Consider the following 15,915-nt stretch of genomic DNA (forward strand, 5'->3'; position numbering starts at 1 on the left):
TAGAGAAAGCACCCAAGCAGCTAAAGGGATCTGCAGCCCTATAGGTGAAACAACAATATGAACTAACCAGTACCCCAAGGAGCTCGTGTCTCTAGCTGAATATGTATCAGAAGATGGCCTAGTCAGCCATCAATGGAAAGTGAGGCCCATTGGTCTTGCAAACTTTATATGCCTCAGTACAGGGGAACACTAGGGCCAAGAAGTGGGAGAGGGTGGGTAGGGGAGTGGTGGGGAGGGCATGGGGGACTTTTGGGATAGCATTGCAAATGTAAATGAAGAAAACACCTAAGAAAAAAAAAAGAAACAAAAAAGAATAAGGGCTTAGGTCAAATTTGCCTTTTTTATTGCGGGCTGTTTACACAAAGACTTGCTAAGCAAATACACTAAATTGTTTGTAGAGGAATTGCTTACGTGAAAATTTAGAGCCATGAATCTCTAACATTATAAGTGCAGTGTAAGCAAAAGCGAGGTACTGCTTAGGTGGGTATTTGGACATAATAAGTACATATCCCTTTTATCTTTTCTTTGAGTCAGGACATTTGGACACTGCCCCTTTGTCATAATTTACGTTGCAATATTTATTTGAAAAATTATAAAATATTGTTGCTGTGAGATGCATTGTTTCACACTAATGTTTTGTCATATTAGGTACCTTTCCTTTCCATCAGTTTGCATACAGCTCAATTTAATGGAATCAGTGCAAAAGGAAATGTCACAGTTAGGAGGAAATCCCAACTAAACCTCTAAAATCCCAATATTCATATCCATTACATTTCTCTAAAAACGTTTTATAACGTAAGGGTTGACAGAAAGTCAATAAATGTCCAAGTATGATGAATATCTCAGTAATTATTTCAGAGCAATACATACTACTAAGTTAGCTCAATTTTGGTCAATCTAGTAACAGACAAAAATTATTGTAGTTAACTTTGTTAATCTATTTCCTTAGGAGTTCTTCGATATATCATGCTATTGAGATAAATGTCTTCCCACTATTAGAGAGAAAAATATGCTTCATGGTATACAGAAAATAGCCTACCTCACAGCTGAAATGTATAGTAAAATAACATCTTACCTGGGTTACTTTTTCGGTCACATTGTGTGTCCTTTCTTTAACCTTGGGTGCAATAATAGTTTTGTCTGAAGAAGGAGGGGATGTATTCTTTTTTTCTGTTTTGACGTCTGAGAAATTCAGAGTGAGTTGCGGGATCTTGTTAATGGTGCTGTACTTATTGAGGTTTGAGTCTGACGTGGATCCCAGCAGGCTTGACTTGATATGATTAAAAGGTCCTAGAAAAGTGGGAAAATATTTGTAAAAACAGTATCCAGAAGAAATAGAAAAAATAAGAAAATAAAAAAGATGGTCTTGAATGCATTGCTAATGAGCCATGACTGGTATGATCTCAGTGACAAAGTGCAGTGAGTTTATATATGAACACCTTTTGCTACACGGAGGGACACGTGAGAACCAGAGGGAATTTTTAGGTACTAGAAGCACAAATGACAACTCCTGCCATGAGTTGGCTTCTTTTATTAAGGGCTAGAAGAAGAAAAATAAAACAGAGCAAAACACAGTTCAAACAAACAAAAGCCCTGCTGTTCATGCCCTGCTATTGACTGGATTCTACCACAGGTGTTTGCCATGTTGGGGGTTACTTCAGGAAGAACTGGCCAGGTTTAAATCAGGTTGCTCACGAAACTATAAAGGTTTAGTTTAAACATGCCTGGTTTAAGTTACTGTCTCTCGCTTGCCACTGACACAAGCTAGTTGCTTTCTTCAGGTCTTCTCCTACCTATAGGAAATGATCCACGAAGTCTCTACAAGATTTTTACCTAGATATAGTTGAAGACCGCGATGTGGGCATGCGGCACGGGCCTGCTCTTATTCTCTGTTGAAGTCCTCAGGGTTCTTCTGGGGATCTTGAAATTTTTTATTTCATTTTCAGTTACATTTTTTTTTTAAATAGAAAAATCCTATAACTAGACTACCCAAGAATGTTGCTATGGCAAACACAACTTAAAGTAGACATGACCATAGTTAGGAGACAGAGAGTGTCTGAGTTGAAAGCCCCCAATCACAGCCAGCATTCTGTACTTACAAAGACAACTAGGAAGCGTAGAAACCCCACGGTTACCTTGTTGAAGGTCAGGAGTCTAACCAGTGCAATATTCTTCAGGAATGCACCCGCTGTTTGCTATTTGTGGTGTCAAGAAATAGTCTGGAGTTCTTATGTGCTGAATTTGTTGCTTACTCCATATTATCATTCTTAAAACTTAGCACTATGAAGAATCATTTAAAATCTCCAAGAACACTAGTGTTCTACAGTGTATTTTTTGATTGAGAGAGCAGGGCATGAAGAGTCCCTTTTAGTTACTTCTGCCCATCTTTTATCTGAAACTTGTTCTACCACTATGATCCTCGGGTGCCTCCAATTAATGCTCCGGTTAATGGTAGAAGCAAGTAGATCTTGGGGCTATCAAGGGCTACAAGCAAGTGGTCCTTGGGCTTTCCTCCTTCTTAGGCAGGACAGACATTTCTTGGTGCTCACTACATTATGCCAAAATTGAACTGCCTGCTCCGGTGTAATCTCTCAAGAGCCATAAAATTAACATGCCACTCATAGTAAAGTGGTGGTTACAGAAAAGGATGGAAAAATAATATGTTATTTTATTATAATCTTAAAAAATAAAAATTATAATAACAATATGGGAGTGATTGTGCATGCCTTTAGTCACAGCACTTGGAAGGCAGAGGCAGGTAGATCTCTCTGAGTTGGAGGTCAGCCTGGTCTATACAATAAATCCAGGCCAGAGAGGCCAACATTGTGAGACATTGTCTCAAAAGAAAAAAATTGACTCTTATACTTGGGTTCAAATAACTAAATTCATTCAGGTCTAACATAATGCTAAGGACAATATCCATCATTTCAATCATTCGGTTACTCTTATGTACAATAGAAACATACAGTTTTGTTTATGAAAATTTCTACTGTTAAATTTATAAAATTTGAAGTAATTTAAAATGTTTATAGTTAACAAATACTGCCTCTCTTGAGTTGCATTATTTTCCTGCTGGCTGAATTTCCCCCATGATGAGGATCTAGCCTATTTAATCAAAGAATGTTATTGAGTGTTTGCATGCATATACTTATTTGCATAAGAATACTCTCATAAATATATGTACATATACATATTATATATATATATATATATTTACAGAGGTATCACATTATTCAAATCTTCTAACAGAAATGTTATTTTTCAAGTCCTTTTCAAAGTTTCCACCTTATGTTCCTACTTATTTTTATAATATGTTTTTCTGATGGGCGTTTTCCTGCTTTGTATAATTTTTGCCTACATTTCAGGCCCATTGGAAATTGTAACATGCACTAGGACTTTAGATGTCTTAGACATTGTTGCCTTTTTTCCTAACTGCAATGCTATATTTTCTTTCCCTGGGTAATTCATCTGTACTTAGGGATATGAATAAAAGTCATAAGTGGTGACATTAAAGCAGAGAAAAAATGTTTTTAAATTTATTAAATTCTAATTTTTCAACTTGAAATCATTTCTGGAACACACCCCCTTATGTTGTACTTCTGTAGGAAAGTCTATGTAGCTGATCTAGGATGTTAATAGTCCAGCAAAATATGTTAGTTTAGTTTTATTATCCTCATGGCTAGTTGTGGTCACGCTATAGAATTAGCTATATTTATGGTTATAGAGTATGAACTATTGCCCCAAAGGGATGTTCATCAGGGTGCCTACTGGTTGTCATAAAGATGGAAATTCGAGTACCACAGTTCTGATTCTCACTTTGACAACTCAGTGAATGTGTTCAAAGGTGCTCTCATATAGTTACATGCTTGTAATGATCTGAATCTCTAAGATATTCCCAGTAAAGCAGCATAATATACTTCGTAGAGTTGCAGTAATGTTAAATTTCTAGAGCTACACTTATGATGAACATGGGAGATTAAACATTGCTTTAATACCCTTGCATAATTTCATTAGAGTATGTGACTATTAAAAAATATGTTATATAAAATTGCAATCTTTGTAGCATCTGAGTGGCCAATACAAAATCTTAGAGTTCTGGTGAGAGCCTGTGTCTACACCTGCCTTGTGTAAATATGCAGAGCAGGACCCTTGATTATTCTTTGATAACTGGGAGCAAACATTAAATTTCCAGGTCATTATAAGAATTACACTAAGGTTCTGAGTCAAATGCCTTTTAAAGTATTTTACATCATCATCATCATGTATTTTGCATAATTATCCCTTTCCCAATGTCAAATGGCATGTGCCCTCATGAAAGAACACTACACCCTAAATGCTGAACATCTGACATGGTTTTCGGTGTCATTTTGCTAAAACTTTAGAGAACTTCCACGACTTGTCTATAGTGCTTCTTTGTGCATCTGTACCGACCTTACTCATTGTTTATTTATTTATTTTCAATTTTAATTAAGTATTCTTATGAGTGTGTGTGTGCTTGCATGCATGCGTGCGTGCGTGCGTGCGTGCGTGCGTGCATGTGTGTGTGTGTGTGTGCGTGTGTGCGTGTGTGCGTGTGTGCGTGTGTGCTTGTGCATGTGTTCTTGTAATGTGAGGGTAATACAACTCTGGCCACCATTCTGGTGGAGCAAGTACTTTACCTGCAGTACACTTCTTCTCATTCTTAGCAAAGCATGTGATTTCCAACATGTGCTTTTAACAGGAAGATAAAGATACACCTTCACATTCATCGATGTGTCTACCTTTTATACAATTCATTGTTATTAGATCATATGGAGAGTAATTTTTAAAGAATGCTTAAAGTGAAAGACACCTTATAAGAATATCACACATCCTGGCATCCCTTTCAGGTTCTCTTAGTTGTTTATTACGTTGAGTATTTAAAACACTCAAAATTTTTGTTAAACCTCAATTTATTATTATTTAGTATGGTTGCTCCCCCACGTTACTTCTTTTATATGGAACAGTCAGTCATGTCCCTAGCTTCTTGAAAGCCAACTTTTCTATTGAGTTTATTGAATTATTTCCTCAGTATATTTATATTCAAATGATATATATTATTTGATTATAAATTGCTTTGTTTACCTTTGTGAATCCTTTATATTAAAGTTAGAGAATCTTATTATTTTAGAAGTTGTTAACAATCTCTGAACTCCATTTCAGGAACATCAGGTTAGTAAAATAAAATACTTTTGAGGAAAGGATTATTGGGTCAGCAAGAGCTGAGAACTCTTTGATAAAATGTCTTAGTCAGGTGTAGCTCTGAACTTGCAGCCTCTTTACCCTCCCTATTTTAGCTTCTCTCATTTAATACTAAAAACAATCTTCTACACAATCATTTCGGTGTATTTGTTTTGGATTTTTGGTCTTAATGAGATGATGAAAGCTTTCTTTTGAATGAATATATTTAATGAGTTCAGCATAACAGTATATTTAAAATAGTTTATGTACCCCCAATCAGATAAGGCATTCCAAGCTTATTTTTTCCTGTATAGCAAAGTGCAGCATTCTTTCTCCTGACTTTGAGTCATATCTTTCCACCTAGACGTCTTTTTGATCCACAAAGATATGGTTCTCATAGATTTCTCTGAATTCTATACTAATTCCAATGGAATACATCCTCAGTGCTTTAAGGCAGGAATTAATAATACATTTCTCACCAATTCTAAACTTAAGCTGTCAGGATATGAGGTCAAAGGGTGTGAGTCAAAACCAAAGATTAAAACATAAGGTTTCCTACCTCCTAGGTCTACATTCAAAGAGGCCTTGGCTGAGGGCTTAGAGGTGATGGGCAGCCTCCCTGACAATGATCATGGACAGATGGGATTTGGGATTCTAATGAAAGAAAGGAGATTGGCCTGAAAAACAAAGTAAATTAATTTAAAGAGAAGGAGCAGGCAGAAATAAAGGGACATGGTAGATTCAGTTGAAGGGAATAGAGGGCTCAAAAATGTACCAGGAGACTGGCTTTCTTTGAAGGTGGGTGACAAAAGGGATAACGATGTGTGTCCCTGTGTGATTAGAAGAGGGAAAGCAGGTGGTCAGGTGACTACACCAACCATCAGACAAACTCGAGTACAAGAACCTGGGGACATAGAATAAGCTACATTTTCAAACCATGGACAGAAACTCAACAAACTAAGATATTTAGATTTTAAAACACTTGAAATATATATGATGAGACTATTTATCTGGCTGAGGTAATGTTTTATTTTTTATTTATTATTGTTGTTTGTTTTAGCTATGGTGGTGGTGATGGCGGTGATGATGGTGTGTGTGTGTGGTATGTATTTAGGGGCCCAAATGTCAAGGCATGTGCACATGAATACCATAGGACCAGTTGCATGGAATTGGTTCTCTCTTCTTTACATGGTATGATATGGTTTCTTGGACTCAAGCTCCACTCGTCACGTTTGCATTTTCTGGCAGCAAGTGCTTTTGCTATCTTGTTGAACCCTTACTGTACTTCTTAGGACAATGAGTTTATTTTGATAAATTTAATGAAATGGATTACTAAGGCATATTAACATTAGAGAGAATGCCAATGTAGCATTAGCAATGAAGCTTTGCCAAAGAATCCTGTGAATAAGCAGGAGTCGGTAAGTGTTACAGCACTCAGAAAAGGACATAAGAAGTGCTCATCAAGCTATTTGGCTTCAGTAGCTACCAATTCTATTCCAGTGCATGCATGACACATAACCTGCCAAAGCAGACTGTCACCACTAAGAATCAATTTGCAGATCCTGATAAGGTCATGGGCTTCTGGGTAATGGCCAATACAGTGTGTGAGAAACAAGTTCTGTCAAATCTCTCTCTCTCTCTCTCTCTCTCTCTCTCTCTCTCTCTCTCTCTCTCTCTCTCTCACTCTCCACCCACGGGTCTCCTGGCTACAGTGGAGCTGAAAGTTCTTACCAATCTTGAGAGAAGTTTGGTTTCTGACTTGTAACGATATCGTGGACTGGTGGGAAACTCCTAAGCATGGTACAGCAGCTCTTAAAAACAATCTCGGGGCACAACTTTTTCAATGACTTACTAAATAGGATGAGCAGAGTAAACACTGTCTCTATGAAGTAGAATTGGGAACAGATAAGCAAACCCCTGCCTGTGAGGTGATTCTGGAGTTTTCCAAGTAACATTAGAAGCCCTTTTCATGTTCTAGAGATATTGCCTTAGATTCTCCTATCTACATATAGTATGCGATTTGTATGAAATAGCTTTTCTCCTTCAACAGGGGTTACAGTTTCTAAAAATAACACTTAACTGTTGTTTAAGGTGTCAGAGTGCTAAGAAAACTAATTGAAGAGAAACCGAATTGACCTGAAGAAAAGGGTTGGGTGAAAATTATCTAGTTTTTAAAGAAAACACTGAGAGCTCGTTTGCTCTCTTTCGCTGGTGAGGTTTTAAATTTTGAGTTCTATCAGCCAGAGAATGTATCTCTATGTCCACTGGGTACAGATGGAGGGATGAAAAATTTAGGCTGGTGCTAGTTCTTTGTGAAATGGGAGTTAAAACAGACTTCCCAAGATAGTTAACGTATGGCCTCTTCTGAAAATAAAGATGTCTATACTCCTTATGCAGAGGAATTAGGCAGCACCTGAACTTTAAAGGGAACAATCAGACAACTCTGCAAATCTTTTATCTGCATTGCAAGTTTATGCATGCTCTTTTCTAGGGTGGTCTTCAATTATAATAATATGTTCTGCTCTCAAAGCAATGTAGAGATGTATTTTTCCTTTATATAATATTTTACCTACTAAGGCTTAGAGTCAGCATTAATTTATTTTACAAGCATACTTGATGGATTTCCTTTTTTGTATTTGTAGTTTTATGAGAATGATCAATTAAAACTGAATGTGCATCTGAAATACACGCACACACATACACATAAAACAAGTTTCAGTCAGTTGATTGGGATTTCTATTATAAAACAGAGATATTGAAGATAAAATTTGGTTTAATGTAATAATATAATTTAAACAAAATGGCTTTATTTTAGACAAATAGATGATTGGCAGTAGATTCTTTCTTTCTTTCTTTCTTTCTTTCTTTCTTTCTTTCTTTCTTTCTTTCTTTCTTTCTTTCTTCCTGCCTTTCTCTCACCCCTGCTGCCTTCTTTCTTTGGTTGCTCCAGATTTGATCAGGGCTCACAAATGTAAGTGGTCTATCACTGAACTATAGCCTCATCATTGGGCCACTAGTTTGGGTCCAGCCTAATTTCTTTTCTTTCTTTTTTCTTTTTTGTTTTGTTTTAGCTTCTTTTTACATTTTTTGTTTTAGCTTCTTTTTTAATTTTAATTTTTAAATTTAATTTTCAAATGACTTCAATCAAACTATTCACTTCTCACTTTAGTTTTTTTTTAATCACTGGAAAATCAATATCTACTCATTTATTAATTTTACGCATTAATATTTCCAAGGAACAAGCAGGCAGGAAGAATTTATATACTATTTGAGGGTTCATTCTGAATTGTCAACTAAAACTACCACCCACAGGTGGAATCAGCTTCTCCCTTTTAAAAGTCACAATGGACAGACCAAGAACAGAACATCCATGTAGACAAAATCCCATCTCACTATTGGAGGTCTCCTGCACAGACCTTTCTGGAAGTGTTTACAAAATGATAGACAAGGCAAAGAAAAAGGGTCTCACAGTCTCACTTTTGTCCAAATTATACTGGGATTCTGATCACATATCATCTATAGTCTCTAGTCCTACTCATTTATAAGCAATGGCAGTTTCAAATTAATTAGGAAAGCAATTAAGAAGTAGATACACAAAACCCCACAGTGGTCAGATTGCTAGTGACATAAAGAAGAGGGAGGCCAAGACAGTAAGTCCTGAGTAATGAGGGTTACTGGTGGAGACATGTTCATGCAACATACATGCAGAAGATGGATCACTGTCACCATTTACACATCCACAGCAGCATGCACGGCCAAAAATCTAGCCAAACATTTTGATCCTTGCATCCACTTTGGTAGCCAAAATAAAATTGGAGTTCAATTATTTAGCCAAATCCAAATTTATCCAGAATATCTCTCAGTTAAATATTACCCTGTGGTAGTTGTAAACCATGCCAGCGGTTAGAATAAGATAGAATACAATTTAAAGGGATTGAAATATAATAGAGAAAAATAGAGAATGGCTGTCATGCAGGCACAGTATACTACTACAGTAAGCTTAAAACCATACCCCCTGCCATCCAGGAACGTGAAACTAGTTTTAAGGAAACAAAAGAGGAACAAGTGAAGTGACTGTGTGATAGAGCTCTCTGATCATTTTATATAATCCTGTACTCAAAAGAAAACAAATGCCCTGAAACAGATCATGTGCTTCTTTTACATTGGGATAGATTCATCTTGACATTCATTTCTTTCCAAATATTTAGGAAGTGTTCTTGTTTTTTTTTTTTTTTTCAGGATAAAAAGACATTGAACATCACTTTGATGGCACAGCAGAGAAAGTAATCATGTCTCCAGCAAAATCAAGCCATGATGTCTCCACCAGGCACCTGGAGTAGCTGAGGGCAGCAAGGAGATATGGCATCAACAGGGCATACAGCAGGCAGCTCAACATGCCAAATACAGGGCTCTTTAAGCACCGGATGGTGAAATTTGAGTTTATACATTACCTTTGACATTTCGACCATTGTCTGTTTTGAGCACATGAGAGTAAAAGAGAGAGAAATATAAAAAAAGAAGACTAAAATTATGTTAAGTACACCAAACTAGCTTAGTAGAAACAGTCAGAAAAAAATCAGAGTATAAATATAAAAATTGTTAAAAAGCATTAACCAGTAAAATGTAATTATCAGCAATAATAAACATTATAAAGAAGTGAAATCGTCATGGCACTTAATTTAAACAGTTGTAAGTTACAGATTTTTAAATTATAGCATTTTGGGGAAAGATCTGCATAGTTGCTGGCAATTGGTTTCACTTACCACCCTGTCAAAAGCCAATTTTTATGTCTCCCCAAGTGTAGCTTGTAACAAGTCAAAGGAAAACAACATGACATGTTGCATGTCAAGTATTTTTCTATGTAATTAAACCTTAGCATGTTAGTATGAAAAAAGTTTATAAGATAATGGATTGCTAATCCAATTTGAATAGTTTAGAATAGCTTTGCTAACTGTCCTTTACTGTTCTTTACTGTGTACCTTAAAAATATCAAATAGTATTGAAAACTATGAAATAGTATTCTTTGGTAAAATATATCAATGAGAGACTTTATTGTGTAAAAAGATTTTGCATTTTCACTGTGCAGCATACAACCTATAATGTTTATACATTTGTTTATATTTAAACATGCTGTTTTAAAATCTTGGCATTGAGTGTTTTCAGATTTATGTTGAGATTAGAAATCTCAATGTTTCCTCTGTGGTACTGAAAATATGTATTAATATGTATTACCAGCTTTGAAATACAGAAGCTTAAAATAAATGAAGTCATAAGAAACCATTCAAGTCTATACAAGGTTTGAGAAATGTATACATTTGTTGCCATCCATCTTATCATGGTGCATATTCAAAATCTTGGGATACTGCACTATTGCTTCAAAGTTTATATTGAAAGCAATTTCAATACTATGGTTTATGGAATTGTTAGAGAAGACATTGCCTTGGTCAGAAGTGTGTGAATAAAATGTGACTTGTAGTGGCATTTTTTTTCTCCTCTCTTTTAACAAAACACAAAAAAGGAACATTGAACAAGATCTTGTTTACACAGTAATAATTTCACCCTCAGAGTGGCCTAAAATCATTAATAAAGTAGTAACTGTTTTGCAAGTGATTAGAAAAATTTAAAAGTGGAGCTGGAGGTTAGCTTTGGAGCAGGATACTTGATTAACATTTATGTGGCCCTGGTTTGACCCCCAGCACTACTGAAAACTACCAATAGAATGCCTCCCCCGCCCCACACGCATGCAAGCATGCTTACTTCCTAAACCTATAGGCTGTAAAGACAAATGTAAGTAAAGTTAGCCTAGAGTTAGTGAAGCTTTGACACTTGGGAAGAGTGAGAAACTTCACACTGAAAAGAGCTGGTGGTGTTCTTTGTTATTTCTTCTATGCCCATCAATGGCTTTATTTAATACATTTATGTATGTATGTATTGGTTGATTGGTTGATTGATTGTCTAAAATTGTTCCGAAGTTAAAGCACAAAATACCTGGTGTTATATATTGACAGTAGCATCTGTGGTACCAGCAATATAAAGTGCAGAAAGCAGAACAGTTAGACTCTTTTGTAGTGTTTTGGCAGACTAATTTTATGTTTCTTGAGTGTCATGATAAACTAATTGAAGTTTATATTTTCCATGTATATTTTTAACCTTCCTTTTTATAATACTATATTTTTACTAAATTTTCATAATGTTAACTTGGAACAGATTTCAGAAAAAGACTGACAGTCTCTGTAATATATGCCTTAGGAAGGAAAATTTCAAGGTACTTTTCAGTAGACAGAAATAAGAGGATTATGCAAAATCTTAACTACTAATATATCCATAAGAACTATAAAGATAAAGTACATGAGAGGATAGTACTATGTTTAAATGAGAACTTCTCAAATCTAGTGCCTCTAGGGTTTTATAGCTTAATCATTTTCAAGGATTGGTAAAACTAAAATCAACAGTGAAGGTCTTTTGCCTAGTCTGACTTGTCTTCCATTTCTCAAGTATATCGAGTTACATAGTCCCAGGAACAGGAATTCCTTCAAAAGACTATCAGTGGTTTTTAAAAGTAAGATCATTTTGTGGCTGAAGTACTGTGGTGAACATTCTGAGAGTTTATCGGTCTGCAGCAACACACTGACGTGGTACTGGCAGGCCAGTGGTAATTTACTGAAACTGTTTAGCCCAAAGAAGAGAGAACAAAACATGATCTTATTATTAAGCATCAGTCTACATATAGTTCTTGAATTGGGAAATCCAAAAATATCAAAAATACCAAGTCATCCTTTCTTATAATTGTGTTAGTAATGGTGTACCATGAGGTGGCCACCTGAGAGGATAACAGTTGTAAAGCTCCATATACAATACTAATAAATTTTATTGAAACACAGGCAAAGCATGCAGGATGTACTGAGTATGAAAAGGTCAGTTTTCTATGGGAAAAATCTGAAGACACAGTATGCTTGCTAAAGATGAATATACTAACTGGCCAGGACAAACTACACTACATGCTGTTCATTTGAAAGAGTGCTGAATTTATTGGAATTCATCATAGGATGCTTTGTTCAGACGTCCAGTTATATAGATTTCATTTGGTCAGAAAATATTGAACCCAATATTCCTAGGGGGTCTGGAGCATAATTATCTAGCTTGGGGATTGTCATTGATTTTGTCTTTTTACTCTTCTCAGACCATAGGTTAAAGTGGACGTGCTAATTACTCTTGTAATGTTGCCTTATTCCAAACTCTTCTTTCTATTCTGAGATAATTTCTGTTTCTTATCTCTCTTTGCAATCTTCCCTCACACCCCTGCCAACTTCTTTTCTTTCAGCTCTTCTGTATTTTCTACTTCACTGTGCCCTTTAGAAAGATTCCCCCACATGACTCAATACTAAGACTTTGGTTTAAATCAATGTATGTGGAGGAAGGAGCTCATTATATCCTGTGAGTATGATATTAGAATATGATTCCTGTGCATGGTTCTCTCAATGCCAAGACAATGGTATTGAGTATCTGTCATAAGTAGTACGCTGGGCTGAGTGTTAAGTCTGAAGAACTGCAGGTATAAGATGGCATCTTATATGTTTTAACATGCAACCATCATTGATATAAACAGAGAAATATGTATATATATAAGTATATATATGTGTGTGTATGTATGTATATATTATATGCATATATATGTGTATACATCTATAGCTGTATGTGTTGATAACTATAGAATAAATGCTAAGCTATGCACTACTTTTGAAAACTATAGTTTCATTTAATTTAGGAAATCATTTGAATCCTCTGATTTGGAAAGGGAGAAATTAGTGCTTGCAGGTGGACAGCATATGAACAGCAAAGAGGATTTTAGACAGAACAAAGTAGTGAAGGAGGAATATGTATGGTACAGTGTGTGAGTTAGCAAATTGCCTTGGTGTGAACAGTCTCCAAGACAGCTAAAAAGTAACTTTGCTCATTTGGTATAATGGTGAGAATGCTATAGTGAGGACCCTCATGAGCAGATTTACGTTTTTGAAAAGACAGCAGAAAACAGCATAGGTGGCAAAGGCTTGTGAAGGAATGAGGATTCTGGGAAAGGACAGCAGACCCTTCACGAGTCTAATTCTGCAAGGGTTGGAAAAGTGTGTCTGGGTATCCAGTGGGGCTACTCTCAGGAGCCTTGGACTCAGCCGACTTTCCTGACGGTGCAGTGTATTGGAACAGGAGTGAAGGGGAGCAATTGCTGGTGGATTTGAAACCTTTTGAGCAGTGAGGCCATAGGAGCCTCAACATTGACTAACTTTGTTCCCTTCTTGCCTGCCCTGTGCCAGTTGTTTATGTATCTACAAATAGTGTGTAAAACCGCTTCCTAACCTACAGAATTGCTATGAGATTTAAAAAAAAGAAGCACTGCTTCAGGCATCCTAACCACTCAAACAATGGTATCCATTATCATGCCAAAGATAGATTGCTTCCTTGGTGACTTTCAAAGCACACCTTTCACTCTGGCTAATTTAGGAATGTGAACTGGGCTAGATAGAAAATAAATTCTGATTCTGCTTTCCAAATTGCCCAATGGGTTTCCCCACTAACCTATCCTGCTCTTCCCACCTATCTCCCACAGCTGACGGTCAATGACACAGTCCAGTGAGGCCACACTGCTTTTTCTTCCAGGGTGTGATTATTTGCTAAACCCCAGAAAATTAATTATGCTTAAGATGATAGAATTCATCACTTAATCATATCTTAAATTAGGGATTAATTAATCAACACACCAGGAAGCAGGCTGATAATGGTTACACTATTTCAGAAACACTGATAAAAAAGCCAGAAGAAACCAAATTACTCACTAGGGTTCAAAGAGGAAACGAGAAAAAAACATTCTTAATGCAACACTCGTGTTTTTAATAGCTTTAATCACATTTCTTCTGTGAAGAAACAGACTGCTGTTCAGTTTTGAAGCAATGTAAAAATAAACTTCTATTACCCAATTAAAAATCTTTCCATGTTACATACCTTCACTGGCATGTCGATCTCTAAATATGTTCTTGGGGTGGACACTGAACCCTTCTATATCATGAACTGAAGATGCCCTCCGTATGCTACAGAGGCTCTCCCTTGACCTGGAGTGTGTTAGTTGGGAACTTGACTGCAGCATGTCAGGGTAGAGGCGGTCCCATTGTCTTTTGGGAGAGGAATGGTCCAGAGGTCCTGATATGTTCACTAAGGGAGAACACTGGCTAGGCTGTATCAAGGCTTTCGTATCATCTGCTTCAGAGGGACTGCAACTTTCTTTCGTGGGAGACTTAAAGTGCTTCATGGCCACAGAGTCATCGCTGTGTTTAGAAGAATCAATGACTACCACATCCGGGTCTTCCTGTGGCAAGGACTGTTTTCTGTATGTTAGAACTCTCAGACCAGGAAATTTGAACCCAAAAAGTTTCCCTACAAAGGAAGAAAGAAAAGAGTATTCTCACATAATGAATATACACTTTAAAAATAATAAACATAATCAATTCACATTCAAATGGTGTATAAAATAACTGTTAATCTATATTTAATTAATTCTCCTTTAATAAGAAATATTGTAAAAAATATCAATTTTACACACACACACATACACACAAACACACACATATGTATTTTGCTTTTGATAATTACAAAACATCCCAATGATATGAAAACATTATTTACATCACACAGGACCTTTAGCTTTTATAGATTAAAAACATGTATTCAGTAAATACCCACAATTTATATATAAAAATAGAACAAACATCTTATATCAAGGGTTAGACAGAGGAACGAATGGGTATACACAGGATGGAAAAGGTATTGATAGTAGTAGAAAAGTGGGCTTGAAGAAGCTTGAAGTGGGCTTGATACACTTAAAGATGTCTTTGGTAGAGTTTTGATGAACAGTATTGTAACTGTAATTATAATTTCTTTTGGTAGTATTGGAAACAAATAGTATTTTATCTTTAACAGTTTTGTAAAACAGTTCAGTTTGGGTAGTAAAAAGGGAGATAGATTTTTATACTAACAGTTTCTCAATAAACATTGAAAAGTTACAGGCTGCCTAAGAGATGTACAGATAAGAATATAATTATTTGTTTGTTCATCTATTTACTTATTATTTGTCACACTTGTTGTTGTTCCAAAAATCTAAGAATGTGATGTGCAATGGTGTACTTACATCAGAATAAATAATGTATTGAAAACTATCCAAACATTCCTTCCATCCCTTCTATCCCTTCCACCTGGTCCTTGCTACTGGGGCAGACCCATAGTTGGTCTGCTTCCATGAAGACTCCATATCCCAATTCATACTAGAGGACACACTGCACTCAGAGCAGTTGGTAAAAAATCCCTTCAAACTCACCCCCCAACCTCCAGTTCTGGAGCTGCTGCTGCTGGGAGCCTGGTGAACTCAACTTACCTATAAAAAGACATAAGCTAACAGACTGGATATGCAAACAAGATCTGGCATTTTGCTGCATACAAGAAACACACCTCAACAACAAAGACAGCACTATCTCAGAGTAAAAGGATGGAAAAAAGTCTTCCAAAGAGGAGTTGCCATCCTAATATCCAATAAAATAGACTTTCAACCAAAAGTTATCAAGCAGCCGGGCATGGTGGCGCACGCCTTTAATCCCAGCACTCGGGAGGCAGAGGCAGGCGGATTTCTGAGTTCGAGGCCAGTCTGGTCTACAAAGTGAGTTCCAGGACAGCCAG

The 15,915-nt window shown here is 36.4% G+C and overlaps 1 protein-coding gene across 5 annotated transcripts in view; it reads right to left on the reverse strand.

Annotated features, from left to right (window-relative positions):
- Nucleotides 1-15,915, reverse strand: part of Kcnh7 (potassium voltage-gated channel subfamily H member 7) — a 456,981-nt gene that overhangs the window by 128,138 nt on the left and 312,928 nt on the right. For 2 of the 5 annotated variants that reach the window (XM_029472737.1, XM_029472734.1), the window contains exons 4-7: nt 14,194-14,622; nt 9,651-9,671; nt 9,212-9,235; nt 1,076-1,290 (exon numbers count right to left, since the gene is read on the reverse strand). In XM_029472737.1, coding sequence (XP_029328597.1) covers nt 1,076-1,290; nt 9,212-9,235; nt 9,651-9,671; nt 14,194-14,622 — 689 coding nt within the window. The remainder of the gene's footprint in view (nt 1-1,075; nt 1,291-9,211; nt 9,236-9,650; nt 9,672-14,193; nt 14,623-15,915) is intronic. The other 3 variants (XM_029472738.1, XM_021154157.2, XM_021154171.2) reach the window with 3 other exon arrangements.

Source organism: Mus caroli, chromosome 2 (genome assembly GCF_900094665.2).
Source record: "Mus caroli chromosome 2, CAROLI_EIJ_v1.1, whole genome shotgun sequence".
NCBI lineage: Eukaryota > Metazoa > Chordata > Mammalia > Rodentia > Muridae > Mus > Mus caroli.